Source organism: Triturus cristatus, chromosome 9 (assembly GCF_964204655.1).
Source record: "Triturus cristatus chromosome 9, aTriCri1.1, whole genome shotgun sequence".
NCBI lineage: Eukaryota > Metazoa > Chordata > Amphibia > Caudata > Salamandridae > Triturus > Triturus cristatus.
In genome coordinates, this window is record NC_140592.1 from 40744041 (window position 1) to 40768359 (window position 24319).

General features: G+C 43.9%; 1 protein-coding gene across 1 annotated transcript in view; it reads right to left on the reverse strand.

The window, feature by feature from the left end:
* Positions 1 to 3427: 3427 nt before the first annotated feature.
* NDUFAF3 (NADH:ubiquinone oxidoreductase complex assembly factor 3) overlaps positions 3428 to 24319 on the reverse strand; it is a 29377-nt gene continuing 8485 nt past the window's right edge. Inside the window, exons 2-6 of the mRNA XM_085624346.1 lie at positions 21206 to 21312; positions 19121 to 19313; positions 12669 to 12735; positions 9031 to 9131; positions 3428 to 3929 (exon numbers count right to left, since the gene is read on the reverse strand). Coding sequence (XP_085480472.1) covers positions 3831 to 3929; positions 9031 to 9131; positions 12669 to 12735; positions 19121 to 19313; positions 21206 to 21294 — 549 coding nt within the window. The 5' untranslated portion in view covers positions 21295 to 21312 and the 3' untranslated portion in view covers positions 3428 to 3830. The remainder of the gene's footprint in view (positions 3930 to 9030; positions 9132 to 12668; positions 12736 to 19120; positions 19314 to 21205; positions 21313 to 24319) is intronic.

Consider the following 24319-nt stretch of genomic DNA (forward strand, 5'->3'; position numbering starts at 1 on the left):
CTGAATCCACTCTGGTGCTTGGAGGTATTCATAATGTGACAAATCTGCATTTAGAAGTATCCAACATAAAACCTAAATTTTCTTACAAAAAGTAGAGTTGTTCAAGAATGTGACTATGCCTGCTAATGTGAAAGGTTTGCTTGTTCCCGCACTGAGCCACTTATGTCACCTGCAGAGGCCAAGGACAGCCACTTCACCCTCAAAAGAAGACCTGGTAAGACAAATAATAATGAAATAACTGCGAAGTTCAAATTACCTGCAAAAGAAAAGAGAAAAGCTCAAGAGGAAATGGGCACTGGCCTGAAAATTCTAATGGAGACGGAACTACACAGAGGGAATACAAAATAGAGGAGCATTAATAAACAGTTCCCACTATAATTAGAGGCAAGTAAATAAGGGCTTAAGGTGTTTGTTCAATCACCAGTGAGTGTAGCAATATGGGAGTTCCTTTAAAAAATAAAAAAAGAGCAAAATTGGTTATAATCCGCTGTAAACATGATTATATTGGTTCCTACCCAATGGGTGTTATTGGTGTGTGTTTGTAACAAATTGGAGCTTGCTTTCCAATAAAAGGGCCATCTCCATGGTATGTCCAAACAGAGGTGACATGATAGCAAAATACCGAGGGGCTGGGATGAGGGCCCAAGTAATTATCAGTGCTGGAAATTAATTCAAGCATTACATCCATCACTTTATTGTTTACTTTAGTGTATCACCCAACACAGTACAATATGCAGACGTATCAAGCTTCGGCAAAGCCAACAGGTCTTGCCTATGAAAGAGCTCTCCGATTTGCCAATGTGCTTTAGACATGTTGTACACCAGCGTGACTGGTGTACAGCATGGCTAAAAGTTAGTGGTGCAGAGGAGAGTGTTGAGTAGCGTAGTGTTCTGGAGTGCCGTAGACTGGGGAATTGTGTCATGGCATGGCATGGAGTGTCATCAGGGGAGTAGAGTGGAGAGACATGGAGTAGAGTGGCAAAGTTGAGTGACTTAGAGTGGAGTGATTTGGAGTGTTGTGGAGGGAGTAGAGTGGAGTAAAGTGGCGTATAGTGGAGTAGTGTGTCGTGGGGTAGAGTGTCATAGAATGGAGTGGCACCAAGTGTTAGGAAGGAGTAGAGTGTCGTGCAGTAGCTTAGAGTGGAGAAAAGTGGCATGGGAGTTGCATAGAGAGTGTTGTATAGTACAGTGGAGTAGTTTGTGATAGAGTGGAGAAGCTTAGAATGCCGTGGAGTATTAGATTGGCATGGATTGTTGTAGAGAGGAGTGGCAGAGTGTCGGGGAGTGGCGCATAGTAGAGTAGAGGGAGTTGAAGTAGTGTGATGTGGAGTGGCATAGACTAGAGCAGGGTTGAGGTACATAGAGTGGAGTGTTGTAGAGTGGAGGGGCGTGTCGTAGAGAGCAGTGGTGTGTCGTAGAGTGTCTTACAGTGGAGAGGTATACATTTGAGTTGAATGTTGTGGAGTGGTGTGTTGTAGAGTGGAGTATGCAATGTGGTAGCACCCTGCCATTACAGATGACACATTTTCAATTGAAATGACCATTCCGTTTGCAAAGACATACCGTTTTACTGATAAAATTATACAGCGCACAAACGATAATGGGTAGAAATGTCAACACCTAGTGTATTGAGTTGTTTTGATCGTATTAAAATATTTGTGTCCACCACACTTCAGAATTACATAAATAATGTGTTTCTTTTGTGCTTTTCCTATTCGTGTACATTTTAAAATGCATGCACAGTCCATTTACAAACCTGTACATTTTGTTGTTGCCTTTAACTGCAAGATTGTCACATAAATCCTCTCACTTTGAAGTCAGAGAAAGAAAAGTACACACCAAGCTTCCTCTGAAGACAGAGCCTGACATTTGACCTCTGTCTTTGAATAACAAGATTTAAAGGTCTGCTTATAGAAAGAGAGCCCTTGTGGAAGAATACAGTAAATAGGCTGTGCTCCATAGGAGGGATGAACGCAAGCGGGACAGCCTACAATAAATAAAGACAGCAAATAGAATGCAAGCAAGTGTAACAAAACACAAAGCCAATGGTAAGCAATGGGCAGAAAGCAGTCCTAGGGAAGGTTTCAGAATGTCCCCAAGAAGTCGTGAGCAACCCAGACAGCACAGCGATCTAAAAAGGAAACATGGGGAAAAAACCCTAACCACAGGGACATGCACAGGCAGGATACCACTGTAAAAAGAAAAAGTAAACAAGAAGTCAGAGTAGCACACAAGGACATGGCTCAGGGTGGCCGACCACAGCTTTGTTTCTTGGTAGTGGCTGCCCCACTTTGCCAATCTACAACGATGCACTTCCAGGCAAGACAGAAGTATTCTCAGTAGTCAAATAAAAAGGAACATGGGGTGCAGGAGAAGCAAAGCCCTCATATAAATGGGGGAAGAAGTGGGATTTCACTATCAGAAAGATTCCAGTGAACTGGTGGACTTCCGACAGGGAAAATCCTGGAACTACAAAGCACAATTAGTTACAGCACTACTTGAAGAAGTAAAAGCAGGTTGTATGACAGAAACACGCATGCCTTTACAACAAATGCATTGTTATCATGAGTTCCTCTACCGTGCAAGTCGTTATGATGACTTGCTTTAGGGGGTGCTGGACTTTGGAATAGTATCATTTACTATTCCAACTCCAGTCTGCGCAACAGTAGGGAAGGTGTTGGATTTAACATCCGACACCAGTTTAACAACGCACCTCCAAAAGCAAGTCGCTGTAATGACTTGCGTTGTAAAGGAACACATGGTAACAACGTGTTTCTGCACTGTTGTAAAGGCACATCGTGGTTCCGGCTTCGTAGTAAAGTATGTTTCCCGTAGAAGTGTTCTGAACTTGCAAGAGTAGAAACTGTTTTACTAGTACCAATAGTAGTATTAGCAACAGAAGTGTTTATAGGGGTACTACTTGTAGATGTGCTTAGTGTACTACAACTAATAGTAGGATCCAGTGGAATGGTAAAATTGATCGTCTTTGGCCTACTAGAAGTATTAGCGCAGTTAGGGATGGCTGCACCAGTATTAATAGCCAGGATGAGGAGATTCCAATCAAAGCTCATCCTGAATGCAGTACTACGTTACTTCTCTGAAACGGTAGAGGGATGCATTACGCCTCTTGTGGAGTGGTAGATGAATATTCGGTATTCAATAATTCCTCCCCCACCCCTTCGCCCAGTTAAGTTTGGTCATGGATTTTTGTTGCCATCAGCAGACGGAAGGAAACGTAGTAAGTATAAATTCAAACTGCGGAATCTACTGGTGTTTCATGTTCTGAATGTCCACTTATAAAACAAAATCAAAATGGTGGAAATAAAAACAAATAAATATTAACTCTATGCCAAGAAAAAAAAGGACGATATGAAAGAAGATCTCGATATTACATGGAATGAAGCTGAAAAAAGTTGATTCAAGACCCTTTAAATGACAAAAACGAACCATTTTTATTTTTTGCTTTGGATTAATGAGTTTCTCTTTCAGCAGAGTTTAAAAGTCAGCAAACTATATCCATGAATATCAGTCCTATAGCCAGGTAAGGGTCGGGCTATCGTTTCTGTGTCAAAATAAGTCAGAACATTGCCTACACACCTTTCCTGGGTTGTGTATATGCATTGTAATTAAAAGTAAAACAGCAGTTGGTGAACATGGAATATGGTAGATTTTCTCCAGTGAATTAAGATTAGGAGTATCTTGCGTTTCCTGTGTAGAGTAAGCACCCGTGGACAGTGGTTCCAATGATGGTAGTGAAGGCAGATTATTCTCTGTCTGTTCTCCAGGCCTGGTGGGTTCATTTGTTCTCAGATTATTAAGTGTAGGTGAGTTTACACAACATCTTTCTCTACGTAAAGTGGAGGGATAAGGCCAGCAGCTGCAAGCCGCCTCTCACTGGTCAAGAAGTTGAATGTTGCACAGGCGTTGGGCTGTTGGAAGAAAGCGCACAACATGAGCAATTTCCAATGTTTAGGATTCGCAATCATGCACCATCTCAGCATTAAAAAAAAAGACACCGGCTTGACATAATATTCTACTCATGCACAGCCAAGGTTTGATCATTTTAGCCATCCCAGTGCAAGTCTCACTCCATTGAGAGGAGCCTCTATCCTGCTGTTAACTGCCATGGTCTTCACACACTGTAATCAACATTTCATACTAAGGCAAGAACCGTCAACTCCTATATTAGCAGCCCCATGGCAGTAGTTTGACTGCATACGTGACATGAGGGCCAACACATATCTTAGGAGCTCCCTTCTCCTGTCTTAAGAACCTGAAGCCACCTGATTGTGCGTGAATCTGACTCCATTGCTTAATTCACTTGGACAACGTCCTGGAGCCTCTGGATGCCCACAGATGGGAAAAGACCCAGCAGCTGGATGTGGAGGCTGCCATTGTTTCAAGCAGGGGTGTGGGTCCAGAAGCAGGAGCTTCCTGGTATGAAATGCAAGGATGTGGTGTGCTTAGAATCGGCATTATCCTCACTTCTAACCCACAATGGGAGCTCGTTTTATATAAACAAGCAATAAAACGTCATGCAAGGAAGCCCCGCATTCTGAAGCTGGACTTCCTGGACATACAATGAAGGCTCTGCCAAGCTGATCTTTTTACACAGGGCAATAACCCTGTTAAGTTATATTTTGTTGTTTTATAGCATTTTACAACACATCTTAAGGAGACAGTTGAGTTTGCGGCTGCTGCTTTCAATAACTGATTTAACTGGAGGACCAAGGCCCTTATTTGCTAAAATGTGTGCTGGCACTCGCGTGACAATACAGTTAGCTGCTGTGCACAATAATGAGTAAATAGTCACTACTGTTTGTGTCACACGAGCGCCTACGCAAAACTTAAGTAAATGTGCTCCCACGTGTCTGTAAGTTCTGAAGTAAAAAATAAACAGAAATTATAAAATGTGCACGGAACTTAGATACATTAAAAAAAAAAACACAGCAGCACTCCGTGCACCAGTGGTGCAGTCTGAGACACCATCGATCTAATTTTGATTTGCACCACCCATGCTGTGGGCTCAAGCAATATGCACATGGAAGAACCTATGATCTTCAAAACATGACCTGTTCCCAAAATGCTGCAGTGGAACTAATGATACAATCCATATAGAAAAGAGTGTATAATTGATATGTGCAGGCAAGTGGTGTGCACTCTCTTTCTCCACTGCATCAGGTACCCTCGTCTTTCTGAACTTTCTTTCTGTCTTTGTGACCCTTTTTAGGTCGAGCCTAGCTCAGCGGGCATGCGCTGCTCTAGGAACGCGACCTCTTGGAATCAATCTGTACTTTTCACACGCTAGTGTGTGTGTTTATTTTTGTTGTTGCTTTCTTTCTATTGGTCTTTGCATACGGAGGCAGCACGCAATTGGACAAAGGCGGGTGCATGTCCCATCTTTGCCAATAATTGTAGCCACCCACGGCCTATGGCTTGCGGTTACGCGCAGCGTGCCATCTGTTTTTCGTGTGCAGCGGCGGGCCAAGCGCGCGCACCAGTGCCGGGCTCGTTTCCAGATATTTTAAGCGTGTACTACAAAGCTCACAGCATTTTTTAATGGGGTTTACTCTCATTCATTTCTTTGTGCAAACATGTGACTGTGTGAGGGCCATGCTTTAAGACAGGTGAAAAACTGTATTCCAATTTTTATTTAGCAAAATCACAAATATAACCACATACATATGCAATCCATTCATCTTTGAGGATGTCATTCAGAAATTGCTCACATCATTGAGTCGAACATTGTAATAAGTCATTAACTAGCTTCATGAATATTGTGGCTTTGAAATGTGAAAACACGGATGCAGACTGGGTACTTCTTTTACTTTGTAATTTCTTCCTGTCCATGGCCCCATTTAATATGTTGGAGTCCAGCGGAAAAGTATGGGGCTGCCCTATCAAATGTATTGCTGTATTACAGGGATATATCATTGCTGTATGTTTTCCCGCTCTGCTGAGAAATGCTGTTACTGGCCCATCAAACAAATTGCTGTCTTGTTGAGAAGTGTGCTTAAAGTCCGATTACCTGCATATTGCATTCTCGCTCAGAAGTAAAAGTGGGGATAGAAATTTAGAGGTTTTTGGTGTGGGATTTCCCATTCACAGCATGTCAACCCTTTCTCACACCTTAAAAATTGATGCTTTTCTCCCCCACACTTGCAAAATTGTAAAGGGCCACACTTGACTCATTCACACCTCCTGAACCTTAGAACAATACCTACTTTCAACATTGAAGCCTATGTCTGATGAAATGTGCTCCAACATATGGTCTATAGCTGCTAAGGTGTCCATAAGTACTCAACATTAAGAAAACACTGACAAATTATTACTAGATGGTATTTTACTCCATCCAGACTAAAGGTGCTGTTTGGTGGCTCTGACCTATGTTGCAAGTAATTCCATATGTGGTAGTTCTGCGTTTACATTCAGTCTGATTGGAAATCACTGGAACTGTGGATTGTTAATATTTGATCATAGCGGCAGGACAATACATGAGCGAATCAATCTGGAATGTGCTTATATAGTATGCAGGCAAATGCAGTTGGGGGACAAACGGGCACTAATATATGTTTGATGCTAAGTGATTAACAAAATGCTTTTACTGTGTAATGCCGAACCACATGTGCATGAACAACTTGTATGTTCTTTTTAAACACATAATTAAAATCTATAAAAAAAACATTGTCTTATTTGAAAGAAATTCTAGCTCACATCATGTCTATTAGAAGGGTGGATCTTCCACTCATCCTCACTCTATTGTTACTGGGCGACCATAGGGCAGATAGGTTATTCACTCACTACTCTAAGAGGTAAACTAATTACACATCCGGTGCTATCCTTTACCTGGAAACTACAGTTCCCTGCATCATTGTTCACATTTTAAACAAAAGTGTGGAACATTGATGCAGTGGAGAAACCCATCAGCCATGGTAAATAACCAAATGCATAAAGGAATAAAAAACAACTTGGATACACTTTAAGACACCTATGTAGAGAGACCATATAGGTGTCTGAGGTCACTCCTGTGAGCCAGATGTTTTACATATGTCTAGACTATATGATATGTTATGTCCCTCTGAAAGTACTAATGACTCACGTGAACTGCAGCTGTATTGGCTCACAAAGATACACACTGCATCGAATGATCTCACAAATTGCTGTTTATGTGAGGTTTTTTTAAAAATGTTTCGACTTTTATGCCGTTTCACCCTCTTGTCTTGATGTTCTCCAGCTTTGTGTTCGATTTTGTTCACACTGGACTCCCCTTTTAAAAACCTAAATGCAGCCAAACAGATTAAACAAGAACTCGATACATGCAAGAGCAGGTTGGAGTGAAAGTGCCACAACTCTGTCATGGCAGCATCACTCACAGAAGGTGTATTTCTGACACACGAAATGGACTGTGGGAGAGAAAAGGACACCAAGATGGGGGTACTTAAAGATACATCTGCATCTCTGAACGTGCTGCACACTAGGCACACTGCATTGGAGGGTCTGGTTCGACTTGGAGGTCTCCTTTAGCAAAACACAGGTGTAGGACAAACCAATAACTTCTAGCTCACGATACATTCAAGTGTCCTCCTGCTACTACAGATGAATCTCTGGGTTATACATAAAGAGCATTAGTTGTGTAACAGCTAGACTATTCTAATATAGTCCGTCATGGTTCCTCAAAGTAGGTTTCTGTACCTCCATATCATATAGAATCCGCCGGCTGGACTTTGTAAAACTTTATGAACTTCCAGCTCATATCTCACTGCCTCTGAAAGAACTCAGCTGGATGGCAATGGAACAAAGAATGCAATTAAAAGTACTTCTCATCTTCTATACCCCCTTGGGAAGGAAAGATTTTAAATATTCCAGAAAATACTTTCTGCCTTTTCCTCACCCAAACAGTCCCGGCCAAAATCTCTGGTCCAGCAGCGTTAAACTGATAAACTAAAGTATATATCGAAGGACCACGGGTACTTGAACTAATTGGCCAGATTACCGCAGTTGAAAAGAACAATGCAAAACAACATAGTCAAGGAGACTTTTTATTCACAAATACAGTCTTTGTCAGCATACTTCTGAAGACAACATCACGTCTCGCTTCGGACGTCAGAGCGCTGCAGGGGTTCCTATTGCTGGTGCTTGACTATAGAAATTTGGAACAAGCGACCATGCCCTGACTACTGCCTAGTGCGAACCACCATGAGACTGACTCCCTCTTATCGGAACACTGTGAAGAGATCTAGTAGAGACAAGTGTAGCACACTACAAAATGAATAAATAAGTACATAAGGCCACTTTTATGCCTTATGCTGTGTAATAAGTGGGATTTGTGCTGTGTGGGCATGACTGACAAAAACACGTAGCCACAGAGGGCTGAACAAACTGTGCCTTTGCGAGCATATTGGAGTGCAAGTGTCCCTTTTTAGGTAGAGCCTGGGCAGCGCATGCGATGTTCAGCGAAGCATGCTGTGTTCAGGTAGGAACTTGAAGCTCCACCCACTCTCCGCCCCTATTTTTCATTGGCTTGTGTCATTGTCCACTGTAAACTGTGGCTATTCATTGGTCTATAGTCTTAGTAGTCCCTCCTTAGTACCGCCTTGTCTTATTTTGTAACCTCCCATGGCGACATTCCCTTTTAATTGTGTTCTTGCTCGGTACGCTTTAATTACAGCCACCAAGCACTATTTTCTCAAATAGCTTTGTCCTGCCTTCAACAGCAGGCAGGACCCGCTCTCTCCTAACGCTTTAAAAAATGTTTTATAGCACTGGCGCAAAACGCATTTGCAATGCAATAGGTCTGAGTTTGCGAAAGTTTAAGCTCTAGGCTTTGTAAATGACAATGCCTTTTATTTATCTGTTTTAAAATCAATTCATTAAAAAAGGCATTGTTATTTACAATGCCAATAGCTCAAACTCCCGTTAATGCGAGACCTATTGCATTGCATGTGCTTGTTTTATAAAGGTACATTTAGAAAGTCCACTCTAAAAATCTTTCAAATAAAGTTTTAAGTTGAGATGGGTTTATGCTCTCACCGTGTCCTGCACCTCCACAGCTACTCCTTTCTGTCTCATGAACTTGAGGATAGCAGGGTCAAGACGCTGAACTTTGTCACCAGTTCCAAGAACCAGGATCTCTAAAGTGACAGGGACAAAAAGCAGAGGCAAATGTTGGAATGTTAAGGAAAAGGCTACATACTGGCCACACCTACAAGCAAAACCTGTTATTTTAGCACAGTTACTTATGCTGGTGTCCCAAAATAGCCATCAGAGGAGGCAGCGCCCAATATTCACCAACTCTCATTACCTGGGCTGACAGATTGTCCCTCAGACCTCAAAGTCACACACCCTGCTTCTTCCAAGGTCAATGAATGGATGAACACACGCTATGTCAGGTCAGAAGCAAGAGTCTGAATTAGAAGGTGGGAGCCACCTATGAGCCTGGCTCCATAGCGGTCAGTACTGTGACAGGGCCTACAAATGGTGGGATATCAGTGGGCTTCCCTTGGCAGTAGGAGGGTGAGGGAGAAGCTGCGTGGCATGCAACGGCTTTCAGAATGTCAGAGTAAATGTGATTGGTAGAGTGATTAGTGTAAAGTACCTAAGTGGAAGTGCCGGATAGCTCTTTCAGACGGCCTTACTGTGATTGGCTGGGAGTGTGCCAGGGGAGCAGAAGGCCTGGGGTCTGCATGAAAGGACCTCGATGTCAGCATGTGTGATCGATGAATGGGATTGGCTGGGTGAAGGGGAGTGCCTGAGGTATACCTTTTTGGAGAATATTGAGGAACATGAGTCAGTTCCGCAAGAGTGCACAGATTGAGAAGCTCAGCTAGTATCTACCCTGCCTGGAAGAGAGAGCCTCTACCACCAGAGTGAGAGAGGCTCCAGGAATGGAGGTCCAAGCATACATTAGCCAACAGACATCTTGGCAACTCAGGTGAATACAATTTTTTCTGAGACACTAGCAGATGGACACCTCAGAGGCCTGGTCTACCCACCGGGCTGTTTGAAAAGAGGTACATAAGTGGGCAGCATATTGGGATCACCAAAAGAGTCTACCAACCATCCAAGTGGGTGATGGCACCACAGCGGCTGACATCAGGCCTGGTTGAGCTCTGACATTTAAGCTGGGAGACAAAGTAGCTGGATGCTTGAACCTCGGTTAGAGATAGGACAGAGTAAGGTTAGGTGGCAATTTCCTGACTTTAGTATTGTTGGTTGGGTGTAGGACGATTCAGTTGTGTGTCTCAGTGCTTCGCAGCCAACCCACGATGATCTGTCTATAAAATGGCTGATTATCCGACATGCTGGAGTGCCAGACCGTAATTAAAAAGATATTTTGGCCTATAATGCCGGGTCTGGGTGCTCATTAACTAATGTAGCCACTCCAGGAATGAGAGTTTGACTTCATGGTAAAAGGTTCAATCCAAGGGGTCGTGTTAGCCCTTCATCATTCCAAAGCTGAAAGTGAGTACCTCTGAGTTGTGTGACAATACAAATCTGTTATTTCGCAGTAAAGGGTGAATGTGCACTTTACAAATAGACAAGTTGTGTTATATTACAAATTTCTGCAAACAAAGTTGAAACTTGTTTAACTGAGGAAACTGTTCTTCTAACTACTGGAACAGGGGAGGTTGGGACTAGGTGGTTACCTACAAGACTGCCTGCTGATGGAACTGGTTGTATGGTGAAAGGTAGCCAGGATGCTGGTGCTTTCAGGGCCTGGAGTTACAAGAAATCTACAAACTGCACAGTGAGGATGCAAAGACAAAAATTTGGGGAGATTTGGTTATAAGGTAGGATCTGCTGATGAGGGACATGTGCTGAGATTGGTGTGTGACAGGTCTTCGAAGAAGAAACTTGACAGCTCCTCAGTGCAGCTCTTTTTATACTTTTCGAAGAAAAGGTATTATTTCCTCTGGTCCTCACCACCCTGTCTTTCGAGTAGTTCTGACTTGTATAACTACTGAGCACAGTCACTTTACTGTAAAATGCTAGGTTTAGTAATTGCAAAATAATGTGACGTCCTGTCAGGTTAACCCTGTCCACATTGGGGTGGAGGGGGGGACCCAAGAAACCAAGTCTTGTGGATGTTCTTCCTATACTGCAAGGAGTATCCCTTTTAGGATGCACGGACCCTCATCCACCAAGGTGACATGCTTTATCATCGGTTCGTGCTCCATGCTGGTTGGATGGCGCAATACCCAGCGGGCCTCTCCGAAGGGGGCTATTCGGAGGGGCCTGCTGGCTAATGAAATGAGTTTTGTTTTTGGGGTGATATGTGATGGACCGCTTACACCCTCTAATTCCCATCTTTGATTAATTGCTAGGTGTAGTAAGCCTGATGATAGGTTTTCTTGGGCTGTAATGTGCGTCTTTGCTTGGTGTGGCAATTCAGCCAAGAATGTTGCATTGGGTGGTGTTTGTTAGTTCAGGTTGTGTCAGAAAGGAAGACAAGGGTTAGCCTTGTAGCACACCTGACAGGGTATTACTGGGGACTTGCAATAACTCCTCTGGTAATTTGAGGAGACTGAGCAGCAATTGTGCCTTCACAGTGAGGTAAAACTTGGCTACTCAAGAAGAGTTTGTGTGGGGTGAATAGCTATTTATCTATCTTCCTATCTATCTATTTTTAGGTTGTGTTAAGCGCAAAACAGACCAAAGTGTCAGGGTGCTTTACAAAGACAATTAGGAAATATACAAAATAGACACATTGTACAGAAAGAATATTAAGGCAGAGATATCAAATGCAAAATCAAACAATGGAATGTACATATTATATGCACAAATATGAGTCCCATGGGGTTTTGTGGTCTATAAAGAGATTGGGGAAAAAATGAAACTGAAAGAATCCAAACATAAAATGCATATAACGAAGTAGGGGGAAGAAATAACATGTAAATGGCAAAGGCCCCATTTATTTACAAATGCATTACAATTCAGTGGGGGAGGAGAGAGCAGAACAGAGTGAGGTGTGTGGGTCTACAGAAACGTAAGCACAGACAGATTATAGAGTCAACCGTACAGTCTGTACGTTGAATACTACAGTTCGTTCAGAGGAGTAGGATGACAATGCTCAGAAAATGTAAATCCTGTGGTGCATCCGATCCAGAGCTGGTTTCCTCAACCACAGAGAATGAGAGGCCTACCTGGAGGTGTGTACATCAAAGAAGGACAAGGGAAGTCGAATAGTAGTAGATCCGTTTTGCAGCTAGCTACTAAAATAAAAAGCCAAAACGGGGAAACACGAGATGTTAAGAAATCATCCAAGGAAATATGTTTCGAAAATGTGTTTTCTGGAGGGACAGAGGTTTGGATTGTGTAGAGCATAGGGTGATTTATTTCGATATAAGAATAAAAACCTATTTCAAAGCTTCAGGGATTCTGCATTATCCAAGACTACATACATAAAAATAGATATTAAGGAACCAAAAAAAACCTGAAGGAAAAATAAACCTTTATCTGTAGTTCCCCTTTTAATCTACTCACTGCAGGCCTGCCGTAGCTCTCGCTCCCCATTCTTCTTCAGAAATTTTCACAGCACTTGTGCCCCTGGGAGGTTCAGGTACTGCACTTGATCGTGTCACTTCAAAGTTACACTAAGTGTGGAGTCGGATGCCACAATTCATGAAGTAGGACTATAAATACCATACTGAGCACCTCTGTATACGTACCTATCCTGGGCTCCAGCATGTGGAACATGGCCAGGCTTTCCTCCGAGATATCTTTGTAAGACCCAACCTGCAGAGAGAGGAGACAGCATCAGTGAAGGCTCTTTAATGAGTTGCGGAAATTGTTAAGACTACAAATCCACAATAGAAGCAATCATCTAAGCTGACAACCACTCAACAGTGTGCACGTGTGTACTAATCTACAAGAAAGAGTGCAGTCAAACATTTCAAACACTATTCAGGAACACACAACTCACTGAGACCACCTTCATTGAGTTGCGCTATATGAAAATGAGAAATAATATGCAGGTTTAATGAATAATGGACGAATGTACGTGCAACGGGGGGAATTGAAGAAGAAACAGAAGAATGCCAGATGCTGCAAATGGTCTTCAAGGTGTGGCAAAGTATTGGTAGAGTAGGTGAAGCGTCTGGCACTCCCTAAACACTGTTTTTGTTTGCTGTACGGCTGCTCAGCTTCATCTCTCCCAAAGTACCTGTGTCACACTGACTAAAATGTGTGCTTTTTTAGGGTCTTAATTCATGAAGTAGGTTGTAAGTAATTGTATTTTACTCTTCACTTGAAACTTTCTAAAACTTTCAAGAGTAAAATACACCTTCATTCATTGAAGAAAGCATGGTTACTGAGGCCTATTTCTCTCTGCTCTAATAACCACAGGGCCAAGAATGTCTTGAGTCGACCAAGCTGCACTGGTCATAGAGCCTGGCATTTCCCCCGTCTCCAACCAGTTGCATTAACAGAAGAGCATGGCCTCTATGGACCACTAATGTCACTATGACCACACAGCTTGGGTCGTCCAGGTTACATGGACTAACAAGCTGGTCTCTGTCTCCTGCTTGTCACACTGACAACAGAGTTTGGCCTCTATGGGTCTACCCGCCTGCACTGGTAGTAGAGCTTTGCTTTGGTGTGTTGTGCTGATTAAACTCGTTTTTTCTCCAGTTTTGCATAGTGTGAGCTCAAACCGAAGGTCTTGGAGCACTTTGCATGAGCACCAGTTACACTACACAAGAACCTAGAACCCAGGTATTTCCTGGGTAACAGTGATTGCAGATCATGGCCCATCTTTGTCTCCCTCTAGCCACACTGACTGCAAAGTCTGACCTCTGGAGTCTTTTGCAATAAATGTGCTGATCTTGGATTTCAGGCTGTTTCTTGTTACCCTGACTTCAGAACCAGGCCTATCTGTGTCCACCCTCTGCCACTGACAGCAGAGCGTTGCCTCTCCAAGGCGTCCTCTATCACACCAAAAGAAAAGTCCGGCCTGTGTGGGTCTCACCCTCTGCCACTGACAGCATAGCGTTGCCTCTCCAAGGCATCCTCTATCACACCAAAAGAAAAGTCCGGCCTGTGTGGGTTCACCCTCTGCCACTGACAGCAGAGCGTTGCCTCTCCAAGGCGTCCTCTATCACACCAAAAGAAAAGTCTGGCCTATATGTGTCTCACCTTCTGCCACTGACAGCAGAGCGTTGCCTCTCCAAGGTGTCCTCTATCACACCAAAAGAAAAGTCTGGCCTATCTGTGTCTTACAAGTTACACTGGTAACGTAGTCCGGGCTCTCCTGTAATATTACCCAGACAAGCATGCATGTGGTGCGATATAAATAGTCATAATCTGATTTATTCTTGCGATTCACCTTAATTTCAGCATAAAATTGTTTTAAGTTAACTGAGCCCTGCATTGGCCTTCTTTATAACATTATGGGCCAGATTTTGTGTCTGTTTTGCGTTACTTTTATAACACAGACCAGACGCAAAATACTTTTCAGGATCTACTAACCAATGCAAATTGGTATGTATGTTGGTTTGTACGAAAAGGTCATGTAAACCAGCATAACACACTGCATTAATCTGCATCGAGGGGGGCATTCCGTGGGTGGTTCCTGTGTAACCACACGTGGTTTGTGATGCAGAACCCCATCTACTAACAATAGTAGACCGTATTTTGCACACAAAACTAACGCTACTCGAAAGTAGGTGTTAAATAAGAGAAATGATTTTATTTCTCTTTTCTTAATGACTTTGCATGTGAGCTGCACTGTACCGCACACATACCAATCAATCAATCAGGTGTTCGTTAATCGCGAATACTCACCCGTAAGGGTCTCCAGGCGCTGGGCGGTGGGTCGCAAGTTCCAGTCCATCAAGGAGGGGGTCTGTTGAACAGCCAGATTTTGAGGTTTCTTGCGAAGCTGGGGAGCGATGTTATCTGTCTGAGGTGGAGCGGAAAGTCGTTCCAGGCTCTGGCCAGGCAGAAGGAGAAGGAGCGGCCTCCCAATCTGGTCTTTCTGATGCGGGGAACCATGGCGTAGGAGAGCTGGGCTGATCGTAGGGTCCTTTGCGGTGCGTGGAATTTGAGTCAGCTGTTCAGGTATGCTGGTCCGGTGTCGTGGAGGGCCTTGTGAGCGTGGGTTAGCATCTTGAAGGTGACTCTAGCTTCAATGGGGAGCCAGTGGAGTGTGCGCAGGTGCTGGGAGATGTGGCAGTGTCTTGGCAGGTTGAGGACCAGTCTTGCGGTGGCGTTTTGGATGTTCTGTAGCTTGCGGGTGAGGTTTTTGTTTATTCTGGCATAGAGTGCGTTGCTGTAGTCGAGACTGCTGGTGACTAGGGCGTGAGTGACGGTCTTTCTGTGTTCAAGGGGGATCCATTTGAAGGTCTTACGTAGGAGGCGGAGGGTGTGGAAGCAGGAGAACGAAACGGGGTTGATCTGGCAGTGCATTTTGAGCTCTGAGTCCAGGATGATTCCCAGGTTGCGTGCGTGGTCCGTGGGGGTGGGTGGGCTTCCGAGGGCGGGGGGCCACCAGGTGTCGTTCCAGGCGTCGGGTTTTGGGCCCATGATGAGTACTTCCGTTTTGTTGGTGTTTAGTTGTAGGCAGCTGTTTTTCATCCATTTGGCGACAGCTTCCATGCCTTCTTGAAAGTTGTGTCCGGCGGTGTTGGGTTCATTGGATAGGGAGAGGATGAGTTGGGTGTCGTCTGCGTATGACACAATGTTGAGTCCGTAGGTTCTGACGATGGGGTTGAGCGGAGCCATGTAGACGTTGAAGAGCATAGGGCTGAGGGAGGACCCCTGTGGGACTCCGCAAGTGGTAGGTGTAGGGTCCGAGAGGAAAGGGGAGTAGGAGAAGTTTTACAGTGAGTCCAAGTATAGTATTTTGTACTGGAAGGCTACACTTTCAGTATAAAAAAAACCTATGCCAGATCCCACAGAAACCTTTGCGCTATGGAGCAAGGGTGTATATGTGGCGCTAGGCAGCATGATTCTGAGCCAGCGCTGAGGAGAGAGCAGGATAAAACCATATCTCTGTAGATATGGCGCTTTCCTGCTCTTTCCCTGTTACGCAAGCGCTGCGCAGCAACTTTGGTTTGTGTGACAGGTTTGTAAATCTGGGCCTATGTTTTAATTCAAATGAACTTAATGGGGGTGCACTAGAAAATAAATTAATCAAAATATTCTAGGACCAGGTTTATGCATTGGGGAAATCTATATCCTTATAGGACTGCTCAACATTATTATTATGTTTCTATGTTCTTGCTCAGATGTTAAACTATAAATTACCCAATAAAACCTTATTGAAATAAAAAATACCCAGATCTTTTTGATACATCAGGGAAAGCACCTGATGGTTTTTCTACTGTGCCGACTCAGATATGGTCTCTATTGCTGTGACGGACTCATTTCCGACAGCAACAAAGAAGCGACTCTCAATATATTCCACATTTTGTGTTAATTGTATGTGTAATTCTCTCAAGTGTCTCGCAGTGTCAGAGCTGAATCCATCACAAGCTGTAGGTGATTTTTCCATATGTTTCTAATTGGGTGTTACAGTTCTTTGATGTGGTTTCTATGACAGACAAGCCTGGTTGTAAAGCAGCATAGTGCTGTGCAGAGGGGGAGGGGTGCAGCCATTTATGGATAAGGGGCACGTGTCCATGTGGCAGATATAATCAATGCTGCCAGATGCTCTCAAGATGTTGGCAGAAGAGGTGGGTCTTCATCTTCTCCCTGCGTGGAGGAGTGAAAGAGTTTGTTGAATCTTTGTCAGGATGGAGTTCCTGGTCCCTGGTTCACAGAAGAAGCCCATCTTCAGACCTTTTATTATTGGTCTTCTTTGTTTGTAGTTGGTGGGGTCAAAGCTGCATGTGCTGAACACAGCACGAGATCTTAAGCTGATCTGCCGGCAATCGGTGAGTTAGGGGGACGTAGCCTAAACAATGGCGCATGAAGTGTTGAAGATGATGAGCATAATTAGGGACAGCCAATGGAGTTCCTGAAGCATGGGCATGATCCAGTTCTACTTTCCAAATACTTCAATGAGTTATATGGCTGTGTGGAGGATGTTCTTCAGTGGTGCAAGGTGATGCTTCGGATAACAGTGAGCAAGAGGCTGCTGCCACTGTATGGGTGAGATATAACAGGGATTGAACTGCAATTCCATTGTGGAATACTAAAAGGCAGGGCGTGACACTTGAAGTGTGAGCTGCTGCCAGCCTGTCTGACCCTTATAAGGTGGTACGTAAGTGTGTGGGCTGCTGCCAGCCTGTCTAACCCTTACAAGGTGGTACGTAACTGTGTGGGCTGCTACCAGCCTGTCTGGCCCTTGTAAAGTGGTACATAGTTGTGTGAGCTGGTGTCAGCCTGTCTGACCCTTACAAGGTGGTACGTAGAAGTGTGAGCTGCTGCCAGCTGGTTCGATCATTACAGGTTGGCACATAGATGTGTGATCTGGTGACAGGCTGTCTGACTCCAAATAAGGTGGTAAGTATGTGTGTGAGCTGCTGCCAGGCTGTCTGACCCTTACAAGGTGGTACGTAGGTGTGTGAGCTGGTGCCAGCCTGTTTGACCCTTACAAGGTGGTATGCAGATGGTTGAGCTGGTGCCAGCCTGTCTGACCCTTACAAGGTGGTAAGTAGATGTGGGAGCTGGTGCCAGCCTGTCTTACCCTTACATGGTGGTACGTACGTACGTGTGTGAGCTGCTGTCATCCTGTCTGACCATTACAAGGTGGTACGTAGATATGTGAGCTGCTGTCAGTCTGTCTGACCCCTTACAAGGTGGAACATAGGTATGTGAGCTGGTGTCAGCCTGTCTGACCTTTGCAAGGTGGTACATAGATATGTGAGCTGCTGTCAGCCTGTCTGACTCAAGGTAGTACGTAGATGTGTGAGCTGGTCCAGGCTGTCTGACCCTTACAAGGTGGTATGTAGATGTGTGAGCTGGTGCCAACCTGTCTGACCATTATAAGGCAGTACGTAGATGTGTGAGCTGGTGCCAGCCTGTCTGACCTTAACAGGTGGTACGCAGATGGCAAGCTGGTGCTAGGCTGTCTCAGTATTCTTTTCAAAGCGGGTTAGGAATCAGAGACTGCTGTCAATGAGACATCTGATAAATTAGGTTATACTTAAGAGGTGAGGGGTGAATAAATCTAGGTTCCCTGCTGTGAGCCATTCACATACTTTACCTTCTCTGTTAGAACAAACTATGGGGGTTCAGCTTCTGTTAGTCCCTTTGCATTCAAACCCGAACGATGGAGAGTGAGTCCATTGGGTGAGTCTTGTTGCCACTGCATGAGATCTTCAGCTAGTCCTGTTTGCCATCTGCGCAATGGCAGACCTGGATGTTCTTGCCGGTCAGACGTATGGCAAGAACTTCTGTGTAAATGTTGTTGATGTCAGTGTTACCAGGAGGGCAAGACTGGTTAAGCCAAGGGATATTAAGGTTGTTAATTAATGGATTAATTACCAGGCCAAGGAGTAAATTGTCCTAGATGAGAAGTACAGAAATGCAGAATATGGACTGGATCGTGTTCCATGTGTTCCCAGTAGTCTGATAAGCGGACACGTAAAAAGAGATTAAGCTTTACATCACCACATCCTTTGCAAACCAACATGTATCAAAAATCTATAAACATGTTTTCCTGTAGCGTTTATGAACCTCAATCTTTTGATGATGGTTGCAGCATCTACTCCGCTCCCTAAGATGCTCCAAGAGAGTTTTGGTCGCTCTATGTAAAGGAGATGCAGTCATGAACCCGCCACATTTGAAGAATAATCTCCTGAACCCGCTCCACACAACTTTTAGAGTGGACTGGGCGCAGAGTGACCTGGAGAGAATGTAAGAGTCGAAGAAGGTCAGGGAGAAGCCAGTATTGCAGCCGGTATCACATCACTTCTTAAATGCTTGCTGATTTGGGCCTTAGACCCTCCTGTTTTAGCAGTCCCCAGAGTTTCCTGCACACAAACAACGACTAGTACACTTTTCTAGCTGTTACACCTTTCTTCCCATGACCACTTTTTACCCCAGACACTTATACAAGCCCACACTTGTCTCTTTAGGACCAGATTGTCTTCAGTTCTAAGATTCCAGACCGTTAACATGCTCCAAGGATAAGACTGTACGTAGGCTGCACAAAATGTACGTATAATTTGCTTACGTTCCACTGAAGGATGACCCTAGGGAAGATCACACAGGGGCCTATGACCTTGTCCCCATTGATGACGAAGCCTTCAGTGCTGTAGCTATCAATGAACATCATGTCAGGAGACTCCTTCTGGAGCATAGTAATTGTGGTCTTTTGGTAAAGCTCATCATCTGAAGGAGAGAGACGATGACCACGACATGGCTGCCTGTGGGGAAAATAACAATAGTGTAATTAACTGAACGGTGAGAAATTTAAAAGAAAGTTGAGCTTAGAACAGGATATCGAACTTTGTTCAGCGGATAGCTTTTCCTCAGCACAATTATGCACCAGCCATGCCAATACTATATAAATTAAATCAGTCATTTCAAAGAGGCGCAGAATGCCAACCTACGGTGGATCTTTAGGTTACTCATCTAGGAACAATAAGGTTCCCTAACTATGTACAAATCAACTAAGCCAAACCAGCAGGGTTAACCTCAGCTCGAGGATCTCTGAGTTTCTTGCAATTTGGGATACAGCAGTTCCTGAGAGATACTTAATCACTGCACCCCAGAGAGCAATCTTCATTTAACTAATGAGCACAAAGAGGTGGATTAAACAAGGCTGTTTTGTATCTATCCTGAGAAGACCCCTTAGAATTGCTTTGGTGGCCAAAACTCGTTGACGTAAGAGCCAAACAGTCACAGAAGGACTAGAAAAACAAACCCTCCCCGACAAATGCCCAGGACCTTGAACGGCCAGTAGTATAGGGAAGAAACATGTTGGTGCTAAAAGGGTCATAGGACCATAGTATCCTTTTTGCCCATTTTATAGGTAATTTTGTATCGTTCCCATCCACCCCATAAATAAAGAAATACCTTTGGAGTGGATGAGGAATGCTTATTTACATGTTACGTCCCCATTGATAGTAATATACAAAAAGCTCCCTGGAATATGGTCGAACCCACCTTGATTTTTAGGGGTCGTGGTGAACCCGATGATGAAGCATGCCACTATTAGGTTGGGCATGGGTTATTTATAAAAATTATTATTTTCCTTTTTCCTGCCTCCTAGTGAGGTGGTGTGTATGTGTTGCATGTACCAATAACTCTCCTGTAATTTCTCTTACGGTAGAGGGATATCTTGATGTTTATTGTCTAACATACAGTTCTCCAAAACACACACTATTCCCAACAGACAGACCCAATACACTCTGATAGCAAGAAAACTGACCATGATATTCAGTGAGCTGAACAGCAAATGCAGCAACATCACAGGGCGAAGAAAAGAAAAAAATCACAAAGGAGATTATCGACCAACCAATCGTCTGGTACGTACTTAAAATCAGGAGTTTACTCTCACCACAGATTCAATTGGATCCTTTCTTTCTCCACTTTTGGACAAAACTGAAAACTCATCTCTTCAAAGGGCATATTGTTTGTAAAGAAACAGATCGGCATGACCCTAGCCAAGGACATCATATGTAGAGTCACTACATGTCACTCCAGCAAGTTGCACCTGCTCTCCTAATAGCTTCCATTGCAAATCTCAACAGCTCTATCGTGCTTTATAACTAGGTTTATGCTTCATAAATATACAAATAAAGATAAAACATAAAGCCTCCAATAGACATGAATGTTGAAATGGAGAGTAATGACACACTGGGCAACAAGCATTAACAAGAAACCTGGGCTGTAATGAATTCCAATGTCTCCAGCTGCCAAGGAGTAACAGTAGGCCCTGGAAAATACAAATAAGATGGGTAGAATGCTTGCAAAAGTCTCAGTTGCTGATGGCCGCATTCCAGTCGGTTCTTTATTGCTCATTACATTTAAATAGCTAAGCGTAACTCATACTCCACTCCTCTCTTCAGGAGCTTTAAGACCTTTCATCCCTCTTCATAAGGTTTCTGATGGAGATACGGACACATTTTGGTAGCTTTCTTCTGCACTCTCTTTCTGTATCCCTCTGTTGCCATGACCTCCACAACTGGACAGAATGAATGCTCCAGGTGAGGTGGTACCAATGATTTATACAGAAGTGTAATAACTTAATGTTCTCTGTTGGCTAGCATTCTAACTGGCTCTTGTCTCAGCACACTGCTTGCAGGGTACTCACCAGTTTGCTGCCCTTGCAGTGGTGCTGCTGAGCTTCCAGCAACGTGTGGGCACTTGCCAAGATCTTCTGAGTGCTGCCAGAGCCGCCATGGTGATTCTTGGTTACGTCTTTGAAAACAAAAGATTAATGGTATTAACATCAGCCTCAAAATGTACTAACAATCACAAACCACATCACAGAGAGCAATAACAAGAGTGAGGAGGACTGATGGCAGAATCCTAGGAAAAGAGACTATTTATTTATGTGATTGTTGATGAAACCATTTGGTGATATCACATCTCACCAGTGTTTGTCAGGCGTAGCCCAGTGAGCTGTGGGGGAGGGGTGGTGAGTGCAGTGACATGTTGCAGGTTAGGCCCAGCACCAACAGTGATTAACGTTCACAGTGGGTTACGCGTAGAGCCCTCTGGTCACTAGTATACCCTTGGGTTAGGTGACGGTCCAGGCTGAAGGATGGCACTCCACAGGATGCCCATTAGACCAGGTAGCAAAGTTGAAGGCCATGTCCAGTGGGTTCTGGGAGTAGAGGTACTGACTGTAGATCCTGGCTGGACATTTGTCTTTTTCGTTGGCCTCTAGCACGGAGTTCATTACTGCTATTTCTTCTTCACAGTACACTGCCTAGGCTGAATCTGAAGATTTCCCCATGAGCATATGGAGAAAAAGCAGGGGATATGGCCTTCAAGGGCTTAGGTTTTCATCAAAACAGACTACTTGTAAAAGTTGACTCATATAGAATGAGTTTCATAAGTACACCTCGCATTGCTGCTTACTCTTCCACTGGCGGAATGATTGCTGTTACTGATTGGTCAAGTGACACAGGAGCAGCACCCAAGCCTCCACAGGCTCTCCTTTCCATTATTTCTTATCTCTGTTTACCCAATATTTACAGGATCCTGCTCACCTTTTCCAATGATTTCTGTGAAAAGGTATGAGACAGTGAGACTCCATGGACGATCTATTTGTTCCACAAGCACCTGCAACCTATCCATCTCCCATTTATCTCTGCATGCATGGACTGTTTCTCATGTATCATGTGCTACACACCATCCTGAAATTGTGGCTCTGTGGCATTGTATCCATTTTTTTCTTCAGGCTCCTGTGGAATGATCTGACCGGTACCCTTGCCCAAGGTGCACCCTCTGGAAGCATACAGACTGTGTGCCACTCATATGTGGCACATAATCAGTGTGCCTCGGGATGGGTTTCATGCCTCTTTGCCCATTTCTCCAATACGGTAAACGCATAAGGTAAATGATGTCCTTGTTTGCAAGGGCCTTAGAGCCCATGCAAATTAGGTAAATGGCAGAGGCCAGCCCGCAGAGTCAGTATTAGGAAGATGGAGTGTTCACCCTGCCAAAGAACTGCAGGACGCAGCCATACAAAAAGAGTGTGGGAAGGAAATAAGACGGGGATGACAGGCAGCAAAAAGAAGGGGTTGAGGGTGACCATAAGGGCCAAAAGTGAAGGCTCACCATCCCCCAGAAGCAAAAGGGTGAAGGGAGCCAAAGGAACACAGATGGGCGTAAAACAGTGACCAATGACTAAAGGGAAAAACAATCAAACTGCCCAATGAGGTCACAGGGGCAGCGCAAATTTAAGTCCCCAGCAAATATGTTGTCCGTACAGGTGAGGTAGCGGAGACATCAGGCAAACATCCATCTTAGTTATCGAACCAGCACACCTTTTGCAAAGGTGCAATAGGTGTTATTGAAAGAGTTGCGCAAGAATCTGCGGCCCCTTCTGTATTCCAAAAGTGCACAAACCGTTAAAAAATCAGGTGCAAAAGTTATTTTTATATTATATTACCGCTGGAGTCTAACAAAGCTTACATTCAAGCTGAAAAGCCTTGGCCCTGGTGTGGATTTGTGAACATTTTCATTTGTTCCTGTACATAAATAAATGTATAGTTGTCACTGATAATCAAGCCAATGTCTTAATCTTTGGTAACCTGAGGACTATAATGCCACTCGTATTAAATGATGGGTTTTAAAACCCAAAGATTATTGCTTTCACATTGTCCACAAACCTGGGAAGGATGAAAATCTTGCCCATTTCTTCTCCTGCTTTCCACTGCCTGTGTCCCGATCCTTCCCTCGTTAAAAAATACAAACATACAATAAAGCAACCCTGCCCACTTGTACTGGATAACACTGGGACCAACACGGTGTGAAATGATGATCCCCACTCTCTATAAACTGTGAAGGATCTGGCTGACCCCCGGCGGTGAAGAAATCTCAATAGACTAAAAGCAGGTACTGACAATGTAACCTCAAGGAGCTGCAGGCAGTTAGACTTCAGATCTGGCTCACCTTTTAACAGAAGAGACTCATACTTCAGAGAACTTGTTTTGCCATTCCCCATACACAAAGGAGATAACCAGGCATCGAGGGACTCGTGGCTACCAATAGCCTCCAAATACAGAAAATGAGGTTCCCTTTTCCCGATGAAAGGTGAAGAAAATACGGGTGGCTATGGTGCCTTTCAGATGCTAAGAAACGGCAGTCTTAGTAACCCACCAAAAATCTGCGAACCACCACAAGATGTATAAGAAGAAGTGGCAGTTATTTTTTTGTTTCAGGCCAATTGCAAAAGGTTAGCTCAAAAGTACTTGCAAACAATTTCCCACGGGCAAAAAGTTTGGTCTGTAATGTGACCGAGGGCCACACTGATGCCAGCAGGGTGGCGGTCACGGGACTGTAGAGGCGATGGGTTGGTGGTACAGTGGGTGTGTAGGAGAATCGAAAAATATATTTTTAGAAGCTGAATTGTTCAATGTGAAACCAGAATACTTGGGATTAATCCCAGCTTCCCCCCTTAACCAAACTGTTTGATCCTAGCCAATTTTTTATTCCACTATTAATCTTCTTTCTTTATTATCACATATAAGAGGACCTTGAAATGTATGACTTCCATATATGCCCTGTAAAAACCATATCCTGTGTTAATACACTCTATTTTTCATGTATATTAGAAACCCAGGGGCACCCATACAATGCACATAACTGACTTGCCTCTTGTTCAGTATTGGCATTGCTGTCATTGTGGGGGGAAGAAAGAATGTTTCTAAATCCATGTTAGAAAACTATCACTTAAAAAAGAAAATACTTCTCA